The 20,724-nt window shown below is 39.5% G+C and overlaps 2 protein-coding genes across 2 annotated transcripts; one reads left to right on the forward strand and one right to left on the reverse strand.

The window, feature by feature from the left end:
• Positions 1 to 292: 292 nt before the first annotated feature.
• Positions 293 to 6,646, forward strand: LOC139366355 (nei-like DNA glycosylase 3). Its single transcript, XM_071103737.1, has 10 exons — positions 293 to 538; positions 656 to 765; positions 912 to 1,046; positions 3,287 to 3,500; positions 3,771 to 3,845; positions 3,996 to 4,162; positions 4,561 to 4,730; positions 5,005 to 5,431; positions 5,792 to 5,972; positions 6,136 to 6,646. The coding sequence occupies exons 1-10, from the start codon at positions 431 to 433 to the stop codon at positions 6,316 to 6,318; spliced, it is 1,770 nt and encodes a 589-aa protein (XP_070959838.1). The 5' UTR covers positions 293 to 430; the 3' UTR covers positions 6,319 to 6,646.
• LOC139366356 (aspartylglucosaminidase) lies at positions 6,446 to 12,061 on the reverse strand. Its single transcript, XM_071103738.1, has 9 exons — positions 11,735 to 12,061; positions 10,935 to 11,088; positions 10,651 to 10,763; positions 10,321 to 10,433; positions 9,642 to 9,747; positions 9,460 to 9,535; positions 7,370 to 7,477; positions 6,906 to 7,039; positions 6,446 to 6,813 (listed from the first exon to the last, which is right to left on the reverse strand). Exons 1-9 carry the CDS (start codon positions 11,832 to 11,834, stop codon positions 6,713 to 6,715), a joined length of 1,005 nt encoding a protein of 334 aa, XP_070959839.1. The 5' UTR covers positions 11,835 to 12,061; the 3' UTR covers positions 6,446 to 6,712.
• Positions 12,062 to 20,724: the final 8,663 nt, after the last annotated feature.

Below are 20,724 nucleotides of genomic sequence, written 5' to 3' on the forward strand. Positions count from 1 at the left end.
GGTATAAACTGCACCGCACAAATTGAAATCATTATGAGTGCAGCAGAATGCTTTTTGGGAGTCAGTGAGTTTACAGTTAGACATTGAAAGAAATCCTGTCAAAGAATGTTCCTCCCTCCCAGGCCCCTGAGCCTGTGTAAGAATGTGACTGAAGGAGTGGGGTGGGTTTTAATATGTCTATTTTTGTATTTTGTATGCTGGTTTTTATACAAATAATATTTTTTTCTGTCGTTTACCAACCGTACAGTAGGTGGCGGCATGCACCTCTAACCCTTGTTTTACGACCGCCTTCATACCATAGATGAAGAAGATGAAATCATATGGCGGGAATCCGGATGTTTTGGTTTTGTAAAAATTCAGTACGCACAGCTTCTTGTTGTATGTTTTTTATCCAATAGTTTGCAACAATAACTTTAGATACCAAGATAAAATGGTTGAGGGTCCAGGATGCACATTGAATGGAGAAAAGATCCGCTCGAAGGTCCAAAGAGGACAGAAGGTGAAAGAATTCAGGGGAAGCTTGACGACAAACACACAAGTAAGTTACTATTGTTAGTTAGCTAACAGTAGCTAGTTACAGTAACGTTACCAGTTATATCTCTGCTGTTGTAGCTAGCTAACTTTAGGTGATTGTAACGAACGTTATTTTTTGCAGAGGAATGCCACCAATACGATCTCCTTCCAGATATTCATGGGCAGTCAATACACAGGAGTTGAGACCCTTGGAAAGGAACTCTTCATGTACTTTGGCCAAAGAGCTCTGAGGTAGCTAGCTGCTATTATGGGGGTGATGTCATTTTATTGTTAGGAATCAACTGATTCAATTTGGGTATTAAATGTCTAACATACCACCCATGTAAAATGCATTTCTGAACTGTTTACATTTGTCATTATCTCTCTTCTAATGGCAGAGTCCACTTTGGTATGGATGGCTCTATGCGAATCAACCCCACTGACATCAAAAGCAGAAAGGGATCACCCCCTGTGCTGGAGATCCACCTGACCAATGACACAGTCTCCTTCTTTGACTCTACTGTGGAAATCAGGTATGGGGGATAATTCACACTGGGCTGGAACAAAAGCCTGCATTTGCAGCAGGCATCAAGGTACTACCCTTCCACTCCTGGCATCAACCTATAGTTCCAATTCAGCCTTTGATTGTAATCATTCTAACATGAAATGGTGTTCTCTACACACACACACACACACACACACACACACACACACACACACACACACACACGATTGCAGACGGGAGGGGAGGGGAGGCAAGTCACTATTATTTGAGTTACAAGCAGGTCTCAAGTCAAAATATCAGTCTCAAATTGAGTCCCAAGTAGAAGTAGAAGTAGAAGTTGTGCATCTAACAGCAAGTTGAGTCACAAGTTTTCATGTCAAGAAAAAAAAATCTATGCATCTGTCTATTTATTGAGGCTACCAGAAAGAGTGTTGATTTATTTACAGGTCTAGGTGATCTAATGATGAGAGCACCATATCATGCAAAATATACAAGTAGATTGACCAAATATACATGGGCAATAGCCCAAAAGAAATAGCCTCTATATCAGGCTTAACCTCTCCTATCTTAATGTACACAGGTAGAGGGCAAGGCTGTACTGCCTCCCCTTGAGACACCAAATCGAATCTGTCTAACAGGAGCTGAAACAGGCCTACATAATATAAGCACTTGGCCACCAGGACCAAACTATTTTTCAATTGATAATTACAACCAATAAACTTGTTTTACAATATAAAATGTGATTTCCACATCCATTGTTACATTGGTACTTTTGTCTTAATCAGACTTAATGATCTTTCAACACAATGGATACATGGAACAATCATTTTCCAAAGCATTGAGCTCAGGCCACATAGCCTATTTCTATGCACACTGAGACACGTGCTAAAATTACGCACAACAAAAATGACAGAGACATAGGACACAGACACACGGAACTCTGACATAACTCTGGGAAATATGAACAAAGGAAACCATACATTGAATCAAATAAACAGAACTTCTACATCATGAGTCTTGCAAACTGTCATGTGCACGCACTATAAAGAGATGTTTAAAATGCATAGGGCATTTTAAACGTGTGAAAGCCAATATTTCAACGGGGGGGAAAGCACTCCACTGGCAGGAGTGTGGAGAGTGCAAGTGAAGAGCCTTGCCTATTGTGCGTCTTCTCAATAGTAATAATTCATGCTAACAATTCCAAATGCAAGCTTCATAAGTTGATTATCAATTTCAAGCGATTGTTACATACCAAAAGACCAGTAGGCCTGTGCTAGTAATTGTTGCCAATTCCTGGTGAACTTGCAAAGTAAACCATTAATATTTATTTTTTATACCCCTTTTTCTCCTCAATTTTGCGGTATCCAATTGGTAGTTCCAGTCCTGTCCCATCGCTGCAACTCCCGTACGGACTCGGGAGAGGCGAAGGTCGAGAGCCATGTGTCCTCTGAAACGCAGCCAACCCGCACTACTTCTTGACACACTGCTCACTTAACCTGGAAGCCAGCCGCACCAATGTGTCGGAGGAAACACCATGCACCTGACACAGTCAATGATTTACTTTGCAAGTTCACCAGGAATTGGCAACAATTACTAGCACAGGCCTACTGGTCTTTTGGTATGTAACAATCGCTTGAAATTGATAATCAACTTATGAAGCTTGCATTTGGAATTGTTAGCGTGCATTGAGCCCGACCCGCCACAGGAGCCGCTACTGCGCGATGGGACAAGAACATCCCTGCCGGCAAAACCCTCCCCTAATCTGGACGACGCTGGGACAATTGTGCGCCACCCCATGAGTCTTCCAGTCGCGGCCGGATGTGACAGAGCCTGGACTCGAACCAGGATCTCTAGTGGCACTGCGATGCAGTGCTTTAGACCACTGCGCCACTCAATATTCTTGGGGGCTTGATATTTATTATGGCAATCTTGTCCCGACAATTTGACGTTTGCACTGTACCCGATCCTATAACTGTACAGCCAATCAGCAATCTGTTCACTAGCTTGCCGATCTGTGTCGATTGACAGTTTGCTGGTCCAGTGTGTGCGGTTTACTAGCCAATTTGTTGCAGTTTTTTTTTTGAAGGGCAACGGTGTTGCAACTCTCTGGCTGCATGTAGACTCTGCCTCAACCTGGCCAGATTAATTTCAAATTATCAACCTCAAGTCAAAGTCGAGTCCCGAGTCTTGAGGGTCCAAGTCAAGTTTCAAGTTATTTTATATCAAGTTGAGTCTCCAGTCAGACTTGAATCCACAACTCTGTTGCAGACTGACCGAGGACTGTGAACAGAGAGTGAGAGCTATGGAGAGTCTGGATGTTTGCTCCTGTAAATTCAGCTTCTCCCACGCGGAGGAGACTGTGAGGAGGCAGAGCTACAGGATGCTGTGTGACGTACTCCTAGACCAGGCCGTCCTACCAGGAGTGGGAAACATCATTAAGAACGAAGCCCTGTTTGACTCCGGTCTTCACCCTTCTGTTAAAGTGGGTAAAGCTGATACACCATCATTTTCAATACCTATACATAATGAGCAAGGTCCAGTCATGTTTTGGATTGCCTCTAGGCTATTTAGCATGCATTACAAACTACAGGGAATCCATTCAGTAAGTGACTTTGGATGAGTTTATTCAGCACTGTGGTGACTGAGCAGTGTATTGCATTGCTATAATTTGCTAAATAGTTAAGATTTGCTAAAATGCTAATTAGAATGGAACCAAGTCAATGGTATGGACACAATTTTCCAAATCTTTCAGGTCAATCAACTCACGGATACCCAGCTTCACCATCTTGTGAAAATGACACGAGATTTCACACTCCTATTTTACAAGGTAGACTACACTTAGAAATGTAATGAAAGCAATATCCTATGTGCTAAATGACCTCTTAATTGAATGAATATGCTTTACAGTAGTGTAAAGACCGTGTATTCATCAGCCATGTCCCTTTTGTTTCACTTCTGTTTCACTGTTTCACTTCAGTGCCGTAAGACAGGCTCCGCTCTCAACAAACACTACAAGGTCTACAAACGGCCTCAGTGTGGTCAGTGCAATGGGGCCGTCACCGTCTGTCGCCTCGGGGACAACGGAAGGATGACGTACTTCTGCAACCGCTGCCAGACTGGGGACCCAAGTGAGGTTAACGTGAGGTAAAGTCACAGGATCTGAATTAAACTAGAAATGAGTTGGGATGAAAGCCTTGGACCCCGACACCTCTGAATTTTCCCCACATGTGCTGGCATACAATTTAACATTGGTTCTGATCATTGGCCACCCGATGTGGGCTCAAACGTTGCTTGAATCATGCTGCGTGATAGCAGGTCAGCTGGAGAGAAATCCAAGATTCACAGGGGTAAACAGGTAAAAAATTTAGTTTTTTATTTAAAAAAATGAAGCTTGCATATATATTTTTTTAAGCCTATGCATCTTGTAGGTGAATTTTTGCATATATAGTACAATCTGAATGTAAAAAGTACTGGTGGAACAGAATTCAATGTATTTGCGACTCACATTTAACTCGTCTTCCTTTATACTTCCTCTTCTTTAGCAAGCTCCCAACCAGGAACACGTTAGTTGGCTGGGCTTACCAAGGCAGCATGGGGAGCAACGATCATGTGGCCAAGAGGGAGGAAGAGGAGTGGGCCTGTCAACTCTGCACTCTGATCAACCAGCCTATGAGCAAGGCCTGTGATGCCTGCTTGACCCCTAGGCCTGAGCGTGAGTAGTCAACTACTCTTATATGGACGAATGTGGTTGTGTCAAACCAATTCTAATCACATTTAAGTCTGGTTTTATGTGTGTGTGCAGGTTTCTTGACCCAGAATGAGCCTCCTCCTGGACTAATAAAGCATTCACAATGTTGAATCTCAATTTAGTTACCCTACCCTTCAGGCCAAAAATCCAGCTCTAAACTAACAGAATAGAATGTGAATCTAATTGATGTTGTTGAATAAAATAAACAGTTTTCCCACTGTCCTCGTCCCCTCCACAGTCCCCAAAGACAATGCCAGCCCCGAGAGTTCACCCTTCACCAGAGATCTGATCAAGTACCCCTGCAATGCCTTCTCCAAACCACAAGAGGGCCTGAAAGTCAACCGCAGGGCCGCATTCGGGAACACCACCCTGATGTTCACCGACCTCAGCCCAAAGGCGAGCCGCGTCAACTCTCCCCTTCCTCTATCCTCCACCAACAGTCAGTTAAATTCCACAGCAAGAGGTTTAAGTAAACACAATGTCTGCCAGGGAAAAAGAAGTAGTCCAAATTATGCCTCTGGTGGCTGGCAGGACAAAAGCGGGGAGCTCTCCAAAGGGGAATCAACAATGGTCTCCTACAGTCAGCCGCACAAGAAAATGAGAATTGATCACAGTCCCTTTTCTGTCAGTAACAAACCTCAAAACGGAACCCACCATAATTTGAGGTGAGTGAATGGTGGTGCTTTCGTATTCATAAGTAAAATATTATAACAAGGTAGTTTGACTTTTGTGTGGGTAACTGGGATGGAAAAGCCTCCTGCTCTCTGTACTTTACAGAATAGTTGATTAGTGACCATACTGTACGTGTTGCTCCGCTCAGTGAGCCCAGAATGTAGGTCAGTGTGCTGAATAAAATGTTCACAGAAACTGTTGTATGCCAGCTAATGCATGTGGAATGGTTTAAATTCAAAGATGTTATCAAGTGTAGCGATAATTAAACATACTCAATTTAAATGAACAGCTGATCCTTTGACAGTGAATGTTATACCATTTATCTAACAAGAATCATTTTCTCCACCTGTCAGTCCCCCTCAAAACAATGCACCAACTGGGAGTACACAGACCCAGTCCCCTCCCAGCAACCCTTGCTGTGTGTCCCATGGGCGGCCCAGCGTGCTCCGATTGGTCACCAAGCAGGGCGACAACAAAGGAAGACAGTTCTACACCTGCTCGCTCCCCAGGGAGACACAGTGCAAATTCTTTGAGGTAAGAATTATGGTGGAATTGGTCTACATGTCCATTAGCAAAAGTAGATATGTGTTTGTTCAAACATAAACAAGTACATCCTGATTTACAGACAAGAAAACTATTAGACTGACCAGGAAAAACTGGTGCCTCAGAATGACTGTATTCTCTCTTATGTCCTTAGTGGGCTGATACACACTTTCCATTCTGTAACCATGCAAAACGCTGCCTGATGAGGACTGTACTCAAACTAGGACCAAACAACGGCCGCAACTTTTACGTATGCAGTTTTCCAAAGGGCAAGCAGTGTGATTTCTTCCAGTGGGCAGAAAATGGTCCAGGAATCTCCATCCTTCCTGGTTGCTGATGAGAGGAAAGGGGCAAGATACAAAGACAAGAACTGTTTTGAACATCACTGCTTTTTGTACTGCTATTGATCCATTTGAGTGTAAAATGTTTTAATTAATCAATGTATCACTTAAGTTCTTAAGCTTCACCCTTGTTTTAATATTAAAATCCATCACTGTCATTAAATAAATAATTGATCGCTTTCAATATAAACCATGGCTGTCATTTGAAATGTTATGAACTGCACAGCTTTTTGTATTATGAGTTTATTCATAAAATGTGAACTATTTCTGTATTTATGAAAACATTCAAACAGTTTAGATTAAAATCCATGGCTCATAAGACAAGTATTGATTGTCATAATTGATAGTGGCACAAGGGTACACATTACCTCAAATTAACATTGAATAGTTTTAAAAACAGTCAACTGATTGTAAAAGTGGAGATTTGGTATTTGAGTTGTACACCACAAAAGGAAATTTGGAGAAGCCAGGAACTTTGTTGCATGCAGCACCTTAGAAGACAGAACAATGGGTCAGCATTACATTTATCATAGTATTTATTATGACCATTGTAACCATAACTGGGTTAATCTAGAGAACTCACCATAGTGGCCTGTTGTGTTGGCACAGATGACAGCCCCAAAGAACCCTGGGTAATGTATCTTGATCCTGGAGATGGATGTCTTACAAGCAGTGGATGGATCTGTTCCTGTCTTCATTAGCTCAACAGCCAGGTAACTGCATTTGTAAACAAATTAAACACATTTCATTAGTACCTGGTTTTGGCATCTAGCACGTTTAGCGATGATAAGCCGTTTGCTAATCCTTAAAATATTAAATGTCAGCTGTGACTAAAAAGTACACCCAAATGTAGACAAAGCAGAAATGTGTCTTATCTGGGGTGTAATTCAGTGATGTAAAACGTTCTGAGCGTTGCAGATAGAAATATAATGAATAGAGCTGACACTTCTATGACGATCATATTTTGTCTACGCCATATGTTTCTATCTGAACGTTCTTTAACGTTACATCCTTCCGAACATCTCTGCTAGAAGCCTGGATGGATACCTAGGTAGGAAGCGCATCATGACATCTCCATCTCCCGTTGCTGCCGCACCCCCTGCGGTGCTGTCGGCATAGGACCCTGCTCCAGCGATGGGAGAGTCCCCTACACGCCTACAGGACAAATCAAGGAGATGTACAGGTATACTCATCGTCAATATTCATTATATACAGTACCAGTTAAGTTTGGACACACCTACTCATTCAAGGGTTTTCTACATTGTGGACTGCCAAGAGTTTGCAAAGCTGTCATCAAGACAAAGGGTGGCTACTTTGAAGAATCTCAAATAGAAAATATTTAGATTTGACACTTTTTTGGTTACTACATGATTCCATATGTGTTATTTCATAGTTTTGATGTCTTCACTATTATTCTACAATGTAGAAAATAGTAAAAATAAAGAAAAATCCTTGAATGAGTTGTGTCCAACCTTTTTTTTTTCTCTTAAATTTGTTTTATTATCCACCGAGCTGAGGCTGCTTTTTTTTGTGTGTGTGTCCAAACTTTTGACTAGTACTGTACCAGTGCCTTTGGAAAGTATTCAGACCCCTTGACTTTTTCCACATTTGTTATGTTACAGCCTTATTCTAAAATTGATTAAAAATATAGAATCCTCAGCAATTTACACACAATACCCCATAATGACAAAGCGAAAACAGGTTAGACATTTTTGCAACTGTATTAAAAATAAATATCAAATACCTTATTTACATAAGTATTCAGACCCTTTGCTATGAGTCTTGAAGTTGAGCTCCGGTGCATCCTGTTTCCATTGATCATCCTTGAGATGTTTCTACAACTTGATTGGAGTCCACCTGTGGTAAATGTCTATATAAGGTCCAACAGTTGACAATGCATGTCAGAGCAAAAACCAAACCATGTGGTCGAAGGAATTGTCCATAGTGCTCCGAGACAGGATTGTGTCGAGGCACAGGTCTGGGAAAGGGTGCGAAAACATTTCTGCAGCATTGAAGGTCCCCAAGAACACAGTGGCCTCCATGATTCTTAAATGGAAGAAGTTTGGAAGAACCAAGACTCTTCCTAGAGCTGGCCACCTGGTCAAACTGAGCAATCGGGGGAGAAGGGCGTTGGTCATGGAGGTGACCTAGAATGTGGTGGTCACTCTGACAGAGCTCTAGAGTTCTTCTGTGGAGATGGGAGAACCTTCCAGAAGGACAACCATCTCTGCAGCACTCCACCAATCAGGCCTTTATGGTAGTGGCCAGAGGCCACTTTTCAGTAAAAGGCACATGACAAGCTGCTTGGAGTTTGCCTAAAGGCACCTAAAGACTCTCAGACCATGAGAAACAAGATTCTCTGGTCTGATGAAACCAAGAATGAACTATTTGGTCTAAATTCCAAGTGTCACGTCTGGAGGAAACCTGGCACCATCCCTACGGTGAAGCATGGTGGTGGCAGCAGCAACATTCTGTGGGTATGTTTTTCAGTCTGGGAGACTAGTTAGGATTGAGACAAAGATGAAAGGAGCAAAGTACAGAGCGATCCTTGATGAAAACCTGCTCCAGAGCGCTCAGGACCTCAGACTGGGTTGAAGGTTCACCTTCCAACAGGACAACGACCCTAAGCACACAGCCAAGACAACGCAGGAGTGGCTTCGGGACAAGTATCTGAATGTCCTTGAGTGGCCCAGCCAGAGCCCGGACATGAACCCGATTTGAACATCTCTGGAGAGACCTGAAAATAGCTGTGCATCAACACTCTCCATCCAACCTGACAGAGCTTGAGAGTATCTGCAGAGAAGAATGGGAGAAACTCCCCAAATACAGGTGTGCCAAGCTTGTAGCATCATACCCAAGAAGACTCAAGACTGTAATCGCTGCCAAAAGTGCTTCAACAAAGTATAGCTTAAAGGGTCTGAATACTTATGTAAATGTTATATTTAAGTTGTTTAATTTTTAATAAATTAGCAAACATTTCTAAAAACCTGTTTTTGCTTTGTAACTATGGGGTATTGTGAGTAGATGAAGGAAAAAAACAATTTAATCAATTTTACAATCAGGCTGTAAATGTTACAAAAGTCAAGGGGTCTGAATACTTTCTGAAGGCACTTTAATTTTAAACAAGACATGCATACCCCGGGACCTTATGGTTCGCTCCATTGGTTGATGTTCCTGCTGCAACTTGGCCATCTTTACCAATCACAATCATCCCTAATGTCAGGAAAAGGTACACAATATTAAATGTACAATTCTGATCTGAAGATCAAAGTTGACTATCGACCTCTACAAAACAATTCATTAATTTAATGAACTATACCAATAGTGTCATGTGCATGTATATCAATCTGTCGTTTTCTCTTTTGCCTCAGTGTGGCTCCAGGTTTGTATGGTCCACAGTATTGTGAAGGATCTGGGGAAACGTTCTGTTGATATTAAAGGGGAAAGATTAGTCAACATCAATTTGGGTTAAGACTGTTCTATCACAGCAGCCATAGACAAATAACACATTAGGTTGTTTGTGAATATATCCACAGTTCTGTAAAGGATTTTTTTTTATGACATTTTTTTTTGTTGTCATTTAGCAGATGCTCTTATCCAGAGCGACTTGCAGTAAAGCAAAGAGAAGGCTTCCAATTTAATGAAGATATTTTCTACTTCAACCAGCACACTACCTAAGCACCTTAATCTTTTGGCTATGGTTACCCAGCTCAATAGTCATTTAAGCAGCCGGTAGCCCAAATGCATAAGCATTGTATTGTCTACAGGGCTTTGGTTGTGCCAATGGTAACAGCATGTTGGGATAAACAATAGTCTCTTTCATACGTCCCCTAATGCATTATTCATAACATGGATGTCCATTTAATTCATTACTTTTTCAAACATGGTGATATCCTTACATTTTTTCAGTACAGTATAAATCATTATGATTATGGAAGCCTGCATGCATCTTCCATACAAGATAATGACAGACCAAAGCTATATTAGAAAACACACACCTTGCGATAATTGGGTTGGCAGTTGTCCTTCAACCACTGTGTGAAAATGCTGATAGATTTGTTGGTTGTAAGGTCTTCTGCAGTGAAGCCCATGTTCTCAGCAAAGACTGATGCTGTGTTGAACATGGTAGTGGGGTTAAAAATAATAATATAGGGTCAAAAGCAGCAAACAGCAATACAATGTACTACTAACTGTATATGATGGAATGGTTAACTGTAGGAGGCTACTGTATGTTAAAAGATATGTGATTAGTTACATGCAAAAGGAGTCATGTTTTTACTGTGTCTGTCCTCTTAGCAAATAAAAGCCTATTTTGAATCCTGCAATACCTGACTCGCCCACCAGTAGTGTGTGGTCGGTGCGTTCCATCACGGCTCTGGCCACCCCAATTGCATTCTTGATTCTGCGTAGGTCTCCTACAGCGCCCACCTCCATTGTATTACTGCATCCACATAAAACCAGGAAACCTTTAATGAAGAACATTAATAATATTTCCAAAAAATGCCATGTCCCACAATAACTTAATTAAACATTGTATTGACTGAAATGGGATCAATTGGTTTTAGACACCCCTAAGCCCTACTCTAATGACTAGTTAGTGGGTATGACTTGCCCGTTCATGATCATGGCATCCAGGGTGGTCTCTCCTCTCTCATCTGGGCTCCCTCCAAACCCCACACTGCCATCACACTGTTCAGCCTCGCAGCGGGCACAGCCCTTCTCCACGGCATCCAGCACAGAGCCCCCAGCCTGCAGAACACTCCACGCTTTAAGAGAGAGAGTCACAGACAGACAGATGAGTGTTTGACTTTGCAATATTCTTACTGTCTAGCTACATTCTAGGAATATGTCTACACGTGAAAATATGCTTTATAAAAAATAAATGGATGTGCCTCCCGATTCACCAATTCAACATGAATGGGTCCCAAGAGCATCATTTGTACATAAAATAATATGTTGGTTCCCACGCAACACACCAAATATGTAGCAGAGGTAGAACCTAGATGCACACAATATTTAACTTTTTCACAGTATTTAGACATGATTTTGGTCACATATTATCAGAGTGCCAGACGGTACAGTCCCAATCTTGCCAGATAACATGACCATCTCAAGGGATTGCCCATAAAAAGGAATAGGCCTAGGCTGCCAAAGAACCATTTGGTCAATGATCCCCCCCCAGTTGCCAAGGATTAGTATGCCAACTGGTGATATTTCGACAGCTTGGATTGTCCACATCAACTCAGAAAATAAAATCGAAAGGGCCACATTCATCTCTTGGGCTGGCAGGACAGATCTAGCTAGCTAACTTCATGAATGTCTTTCTTACAATGTATCATTTGATAAAGTTGTATCAAAATTGATAACTTATTTGCAACAATAAGAACAAAATGATAGAATGTAGTTAGTTACCTGCCGCTGTAGCATGCTCGAATTGCCATGTGTTTATAACAAGAGGCAATGTTGCGTGACCAAATGGCAACAAAAACATCAATATAAAACACAGATGCATTTTGACAAAAGTTTTGCAAAATAAATAACGTTAGCTTTCAGTTTCAACTGCAATTTTTTTCCAGAACATGTTAATTGCAAGTGATTTTTTTTAACGGTCCACAGTATTTCGAAAATATACGAGGCGTTTTGAAATTAGTTGGTTAAAAATAAACCTAGCTTTCATGAAGAATTTCATTAAGAATGAACGTTCATTTTTCGACTTCCTTGTTTTGGCACATGACTAGTGGGCAGGCTTTTCATTAAAGGGCCAGTGTATCTTTTCAGTGCAATGCATATGTTGAAATACAGCTTCATGCTCTGCATTGCTTTTCTGCAATTGCATGCGACTTGATAAAGTGAACAATAAAAAAATACCATGTTTGCTGCGCTCATTATGCCAACACTTATCTAAATTCAGATCACACATGTTAAATCATTCACAACTGTAGCCTAGCAATAAATCTGTGAAATAGAAATGGACTGACTCCATCCATTTAAAATAGGTTCACGATTAATGTTAGTTGCGGGAGATATTGGATTCAACGTTTTGCTAGAACTGAAAACAGTGGATTTAATTTGATCTTCTCATCTCAAACAAAAGAAGACAAAAGCACAGGCTACACAGGGAAAGTAACAAAACAATCAAGTCTAACCTTGAGAAGTGAACCTTAGTAGTGTGTCATCCTTTACATTATTCATTTGGAAAATACAATTTTCACTGATATTTTATTCATTGGTTAGTCCTTAAACATGGCATGACATACCGTGATTGTTACAAGGTGTCTGTTGGGGAACAATGAAGAGAGAAATATAGAGTATAACTTTTTCTGTGTTATTGATCAAAATGAAAGAGCAGAGGCTAAAAGGATTGCCCTTATAGGATATAACTTTGTCAATCACACATGTCCTTTGTGATGCAATTTTCACGATGTCCTCCACAGCTTTTCAATAAACAATGTCCCTATAGTTGTGTAGAATAAGCATCACAGCTCAATCCTATGAATAAATGTTGCATGTCAGCATAAAAGACAGTGAGAAAGGACACCACGTGCACATACTGTATGAGTCTATAGTCTCATAAGAAGACATAAAATATTATGCATGCTTATAGCATGTGAAATCATTTGGGCTGTCGGTCAATTCAAATGAGTGATTTTTTTTATTTTCCCTATTCGTTGATTACTAATACCAATGAATCCGATACAAGGAGTTAGTGATCCTGACCTTTGTTGTGTGCTGTAGCCCGAGTAAGCAATAATTAGCCCTCTTGTCAGTCAACTGTTGACTTCTTATGTGACATACATTTTACTTGTAGGGTTTGAAGGGAGCTAAAGATCTAATCGTTATTGAATGGTCATGTTAAAGGCATTGGTTAAACATTTATGATTCAACTGATTCATCTTTTTTTTTATCAGTTGTTGACTGAACCATTAGTTGATTGGCCTGAATAATCCATTAATAGCGTATAGCTGTATGCACACTATAGCAGTTTATGGTTGAGACACTGAACTTGTCAAACTTGTCAAATTGAATTGCAAGGCCTAATAATGATGTGTTTTATTGCTCTGCCTTTACAGTGTTGGCTAATACAAAAAAAAGTTGTGCAAATCACCAACTCATGAATTTGATATGGACCCTAAAAGCCACAAGTTATCGAGGTGGTGGTAGTGATGTACCACTGTTTTTCATGTAACTTTTTTTTTTACAACTTCACATGTAAATACCTTTGCAGCATGCACTTTGTAAAGGACCATGGGATCACAATTGAGGTGAGATAACAGGCGATAATAGCGCAAAAGAAAAATCATGATAGGGTTCAGCTCATGTCATGAAAAACTTGAGAGCGAGATCATTAACTACACTTTTTTTCTTGAAAGGAACTTTGCAAATAGTTAATGTTTCTATTTAAAACATGTTAAATCCTCCCAATTTGTCTCATGACCATAGGGACTAAGAAGAGTTCCATGATTAGCCACTCTTCAGATGATTAAATATAGCTCGGAATAAACTTTTTATTTTTATTTTTTTTACTCTAAGCAACACCAAAGTCAGTTGGTTCCATTTGGAGCAAAATCATTGAATGTGAAACAGATGGTAGAGAGATTTGTCAAGAGACCTGGCTTTGCAACACATGCGCAGTGAAGAGATTCATGGGTAGCGATTTTAAAGGTCCGATAAAAGACCAGCAGTGTTTCAAAGCAAGCAAATGGAGTAAGACGCCAGCTAGGTAAACAGCGATAGCAGCTGCCCGAGCAGAAGAAGAAAAAAACGTTCTTTTAAACGGCTGGCATTGGAATAAGCGTGGAGCACAACAGATCTGCCTTCAATGGAATTAAAATGCAAATAAACAAAGCATTGATTATTGAAGTATTCCCACAAGAAATGATATTGCTATTTGGTGAAGGTGACGTGACGATAATAAGGATGGTAGGCACTTTTCCACATTTTTATCTGTCAAACAATGCCAATAAAATCCTAATTGCGGGGGTAATTACAAAAATGATTTATTCAGAGTTCAGTGGCCAACTTGGCAGTCTCTTTGTTGTATTTCTTTGCCGATTTGGATGAAGTACAGATAATCATTTCTTGTATTTCTGCAACTTACGAATGAAAAGTATTTTCTTTACACGTTTCATTGAAAACTAACATTTTATCTTTATTTCAGATATAGAATTGGAGAAAAAAGTTAGATGATTTTAAATCAATCCAGACTTAGATCTGTATAAACATTAAGTATATCTGTTTGTATCTTTGTCAACAATGTGTATTTGACACATTACCTAGCTTGAAAGTTAATATTTAAAATAAGTAAAATGTCCATTGCTGTATTACCAAAAGTTGGCCAATTTCTAACTATCATTAAAAAAGTGAAGCACTTGTGAAGAGCAAACCAATAGCTTATTTATTCATTTTTTATATCAATCTAGTTCGGTAATGCAATAGCCTCAGTGAAAAAAAATGCACTAAAAACCTGATAGGTAAACTTAAATATGTATATTTAAAAAATGTATTCTAAAATGGCTCAACTGGAGCACCAAGATAATGCTAGCTACACTCATACTTTGTCCGACACTTTTTATTAAAGAAATCCATGAGAAACATTTTTTATTATGAGTTGAATATCAAATTGTATTTTATTTGTAATATCAAAGAGTCATTATAAACTTTAATTTGGCACCGTTTTTGAAACAAACATTCACTGAAATATAAGCAAACAAAATGCACCCAAAGACAAAACATTTCACTTGAAATGTTCCTTTAGGAAACTACAATAACATCAGTGGATTAGGTGCATTTCTGCTCAGTCAAGCACCCTTTTCAAGAAGCTTAGGAACCTTATGTATGGATATTTCCTTGTGCTTTTCATTGCGATTTGAATGCGTTAAATCCTTCCAATAGCCTTGCATTCGAGGCTACTCAAGCAGATCTCAATGTTTGCTTTTGGTTGAAGCGTTTAAGAACTGAGACGGATTCAAAGGTTTGTTTCTGGACACAGGCTAGGACAGGCAACGCTTTGTCACATTTCAAACAAAATGTTTAACAGGGGAGGGACGGGTCCATCAATATTTATTATGCAAGGCAAATCAACATTTCTCTTAGTCTTATGGTGTTTTTTAATCGGCCAAAATCTTAAAAAATATGTAAACGATATATACCTTTAAAAGTAATTTCACATCATGCATTAAGGAATGGAATGTAAAGCAGATTACTCAAAAGGGGCATGAGCAAAACTGTTCAAAGCACTTAATTATCATTCTATTGTGGGCTTATGTATGTACCCCAAACTTATAACGCTCACAATATCCATAGAGATTCAACATTTGCAATGACCTCTTTTTCAGCTCTGTCAGCAGTTGTGTACAATCTAGTAATACATTCAGAGACTGGCTTAGAGGCAAGATATATATATATAACTTAACGCTGTTAATGCTGTGTGTAATGTATTTTGTTGTGTACTCTCCAGTTACATTGACTGACTCTTGGAATGGCCTAGTGTGTTGTTTCTCAGAGGTTGCTGCTGTCACAACTGGGGAATGTGAACTGCTTAACATTGCAATTGATACAAGGCAGATGCCAAGGTGGACTAGAATGGCTCCTTGGAATCTGCAAGTGGAAGGACCAACATTTTGTGAAGTGAAAGATAAATTCAGACTGTGCTGTCTTTTTCTTCTTCTGACTAGAACGTTAAGGTACTCAGTGCCAATATCAATCATGCATCAGTAGCTGATTGACCAAGAATTATTAAAGATTCAGAATGTATGCTATGAGAACAAGATGTGAAGTATGTTATTTTGGCTCAGACTAGAGTGTACAGTACATCCAACACAATGTAATGACCTATAGATCCAGTGGATGGGGCTGAAGTGGAACCTCTCCATCATATTACCCTACATGATGAACAATGATTGTAAAAATCCTTTGAATCAACAGCATTGATTGATCCACAGGAATTACTGTTATTGTTACTCACGTGCAATCAAAAAATAAAGTAATTGATATTTTGTTTATTTTTGGAAATAGTGCTTGTGAATGAACATGAATGGAAAACATAATTCAAAACGTTTGATGATATTTTGTACTTTACACCAGGTTACTTCTTCTAAAGCTTTTCTCCCAAAATCTTCAGTGTACCAGATCAACATTTGGCAAAAGGTGCATCCCAAGACAAATTCAAAGCAGTTTGAATGCTATTTCAAGAAGAGGAAGAATACGAATGCCATTGGTAAGTATCACAAAACCTCAGGTATTCCTCTTGAGATTTAAATTCCTCTTCACACACAAGAGAACAGGAAGAGCCTCTATCCTAGCTTTGGCAACCGTATGAAGTATCTTCCTTTGCCTGTTCTTTTCTCTACTGCCTGTGCAGCTGTGATAAGACACTAGTTGTATCAGCGGAGAGGTCGCGGCGACTACCCGGGGTGTAGTGTTATGCTTTCGATGGAGTCACTGATGAACTGTTTACTCTAAATGGTAATGATGTGCTAGGGGGAGCACCAATCTTTACAGAAAGCTGTTAGGTGACTAGTGTCAACACAAAAGCCTCTGCCATGCCTGTGTCATGATCCCACTTTAATGAAACAATGAGATAGCAACCCCATGAGAGCAAATAGGTTTGTTTGTGATACTATTGGCATTAAGTGTTTTGAGTGTTACATTTCCTGTAGCTAGCACTAAGGTAGCAAGCAAACATTGTTTCAGGTAACTGTGCCTATCCTATCTTCAACAGTCCACTGATCTGAAAGAGGTGAACGTGGTGGGAGGCCACTATTTTACATGTTGGAATTGCAGCCATACATTGTAACCATGCAAATGCACATAGCTGAGTGAAGTATGTGGGCTATGATCAGCTCAATCTAACAGTGATAGTCATTTCATATTCAGAAGATATTTCCTAGGAAAAATAAAGCAGTATCAATTGAAGTCTCCTTTTCTCTCCACTGCAATCTTATTTCCTTAACTGCTTTGAATTCCGTTGCAGCTCTTTAGACTTTGACAACACCAGACAAAATCCAATTTATCTTGTTTTCATTTGTACACAAAGAAGAAGTGTTCAAAAACATAAAAGGTGCAGTACCAAAATACGCAAAGATACAACCAGGTGATATTACCGATGTAAATATTGACTCACACTATACAATTTAAACACCTATCCTAGATGTTATATACACAGACTCGGTCTATAAATTATAAACACCTTTCCTAGAGGTTATTTCCACATGATGTGTTTGTGTTGTAAGGTACACTTCAGGGAATCAATTCAGTCAATCAAATGCCAAATTAATTAGATCTTGTTTTCTGATTACTGACCACATTACATTTTTCTTTGAGGTAAACATGCAGAATGATATTTGCAGTTAATTAAAATAAATTGTACGAACTAGATTAATTGCGTTTGAATTAGATGGTCAATCTGTACACCAAATTTCTAATTTCAATTGTTCCCAATCAGTATTGGACACCTCCTTTCACTCCTGGGTGGAGATGGAAACTTAACAACCGACAGCATACACTCATTTGTGTTCTAAAGATTTAAGAGCACCAAAACCAATTCAATTAAAGGGACATTTATTCCAGGGCAATAGAAAAGGTCCCAGAACCGCTGAGAGTATTGTAGAAAAAAGTCTTATTGACCTGGATTCAAATGAAGCTGTTGTGAGGAAATGGATTTGTTTGTCGAAAAGCGCCGCATGTGTCACTCCAAACAATGAGAGTAAAATAACCACTTTAATTCCTGTGTTCTGTCGTCATCAAAGTGATCAGTGACAGCGTTTTGACTGGCACCTGTTGAGGAATCGATGTAATTGAATACATTTTTGTTCCCCACCATCTGGTTCTCTGTTAAAAACACTGTGAGGACTGATTTAGAAAGCAGCAGCTATGCTAATGTTTTCCTGGTGTTTCCCTGGTGTAAATGTAGCTGTATTACAGTATTGAACGAAACACAATTGTTGTATACATAATTTCCTGTACATCGGAATACTGTGATATCCTGGGACAGCTGATAATTGATCTCAATAAGGTATTTAAACACAGATGCTATATCTTTCGCAGTAAAACAGATGTTTTCTAGTACCTAAAACTATGTATCAACTAAGTACAATAATTTCCAGCATTATCTCCCAAAATTATCCAAAAACCAAGATCTCCAAGATTACAGGTTTGTTTTACATTTACCCCTGGTCACACAGAGTACACAATATAGTGTATTGTGTACAGTAGGCCTTATGTATTAACAAAATGGAGTAAACATTAGATTTACTAGAGTCACAACAGGATGTTGTCGCACACATCCCAGGGATGCCATGACATTTGGTTCAAATAGTGGAGTCAATTTCCCCCTGAGAGACTTCTTCTAACATCTTTAATTAGGCTAAGAGAGCACTGCACAGTGTAATCAATCCTATCACCCCTGGGGGACTATAGTCTTCAATATGAGGATATGCTTTGAAAAGATGTGTGGCCTTGAAAATACCTTTTGTAAATTGCCCATTTAATTGCAAAATACTTAGAACCTACAGAAGCAGTAATGACTCAAAGCAACCTGGGTACCTATTTTATTATTAAGATCTCATTTACTCCTCATTCAGATTAATCTTACAAGAGTCTTTAAAACATAAACATACAATTGATAAAACAATCACATTTTCACAAGTAAAATTACGTTCCAAACAGCAGACTTATTGACATGTAAAGTAAATAGAAAGTAAGTAGGAAATAATCAAATTGATAATTACTCTGGCAGTCTGAAAAGGGTACAAAGTACATAAACCCTAATCTACAAATTGAACACAATTTGGTTCCATTTGTCTATAGCACCACTAACTGCTTAAAGTCAATTAAATACTTTATAAAACCACCTCTGTGACTGACTACTTTTGGTAGTCAAAATCCTAATGTAAAAACAAAATGTTACAAAATGATATATATTTTTTGTTTTGGTTTGATGGATGCACACAACAGTCCTCATTAGTGGAGCTCTTTGAGAAAGGGTGATGAAGCCTCTGTTGAATGCCATGAGACCATTGGGATAGGTTTTAATTTATCTAGCACAGAGATTCTTCGCTCTGACAAGAGCAGCAGGGGGTCTTTTGAAAGCAGGGCAGCATTTCAGCACGGCAAAGCTTTGGAAGTATCTCCCTAAAGTGGGTCTGGAATCAAAAGCCAGGGCTAATAGGCTACTCCTCGCGCGTTACAGCCTTAGACAGGCAATGTGAACCAGACTGGTTCCAGAACATTCATTTATTCATTGGCTGCTTCTTGTTAGGTACATGTCCAGACATGATAGCAACACATGGAAGTGTGGACAGAGAAATATGTTTGCTTTGTCAAACCATCATTACATTTACATTTGAGTAATTTAGCTGACACTTTTATCCAGAGCGACTTACAGGAGCAGTTAGGGTCAAGTGCCTTGCTCAAGAGTACACTGACAGATCTTTAACCTAGTTGGCTCGAACCAGCGTCCTTTAGGTTACTGGGCCAACGCTCTTAACCGCTAGGCTTCCTGCCACCGTGTAAGGATCATTCTTACACGGTCCTCCTGATTGTCAAATTTTCATTGCTTTCGTCTTGGTGGAAAGGGTCGCCAATTAACAACTGGGTGCTGTGAGATATTCCTTGCAACTGCTCGTTGAGCAACAAAGATGTTCTCTTCCTGTTCATATGCTCAAGGTGGCAAAGGTCCAGACAATATTAAACCAACACTCACGCAAAACATAAATAGCAGATCTACAGAGACACAGCATCATAATGATGCCCAAGTCTAAGGATGTGTTTTTAAAAGCTTATCTCTGTAAAGAATGAGATGGTATTGAAGTAGTTTTATGTAAAGTGTGTACCGACGAAACCGGGGGAAATGGCACCAATGTCGACATTTCCACTAATGGCAAATGTATCTTCGAAGCACGTCTCCAGAGATGCAAGACTAATTTACAAGTTGTGCATATAAACAAATGGTTAACTGAAAGAACAGTGACTGTGTCTTGGTAATTGTTAGTGTGAGGGATAAGTGAAGTTGTAATGAACATCGTCAGTACCTTATGTTAGATATGACAAGTGAGCTCTTATTTACTGTAACAAGACAAGCAGCTGCGGTAAGTCAGGGCATCATTACCACTCTCTGGGCATTGTGCTCTTACTTCAGCTGAAATGTGCAGTCCATACAATAAAAACTTTATTATAATATTTGTTGGATATGTGATAATGGCAATTGCATCGATATAATGTCAAGCGAATGCTACACCTGCTCAAATTTCAACTTGAACAGTTTTCTATCCTCAGATTGTGCATCATTGTTATGTTTGCAAATATTAAAATAGCCACGGTATCGGTCATTTCTGCAGACAGATGCTGGTGGGCTTATGGGAAATTGATACAGGGATGGCCTTGGGTAAATTCTGGCAAATGCC

Source organism: Oncorhynchus clarkii, chromosome 14 (genome assembly GCF_045791955.1).
Source record: "Oncorhynchus clarkii lewisi isolate Uvic-CL-2024 chromosome 14, UVic_Ocla_1.0, whole genome shotgun sequence".
Taxonomy (NCBI): domain Eukaryota; kingdom Metazoa; phylum Chordata; class Actinopteri; order Salmoniformes; family Salmonidae; genus Oncorhynchus; species Oncorhynchus clarkii.

Bases quoted from the DNA above. Each gene is read 5' to 3' on its own strand.
- LOC139366356 (XM_071103738.1), bottom strand. From the start codon at position 11,834: ATGCATCTGTGTTTTATATTGATGTTTTTGTTGCCATTTGGTCACGCA. The intron at 7,478-9,459 runs GTATGCATGTCT...TTTGTCCTGTAG, and splicing joins GCGAACCATAAGGTCCCGGG to GCGTGTAGGGGACTCTCCCA. The intron at 7,040-7,369 runs GTATCCATCCAG...TTACAAATGCAG, and splicing joins ATGATGCGCTTCCTACCTAG to TTACCTGGCTGTTGAGCTAA.
- LOC139366355 (XM_071103737.1), top strand. From the start codon at position 431: ATGGTTGAGGGTCCAGGATGCACATTGAATGGAGAAAAGATCCGCTCG. The intron at 539-655 runs GTAAGTTACTAT...TATTTTTTGCAG, and splicing joins GCTTGACGACAAACACACAA to AGGAATGCCACCAATACGAT. The intron at 3,846-3,995 runs GTAGACTACACT...GTTTCACTTCAG, and splicing joins TCACACTCCTATTTTACAAG to TGCCGTAAGACAGGCTCCGC.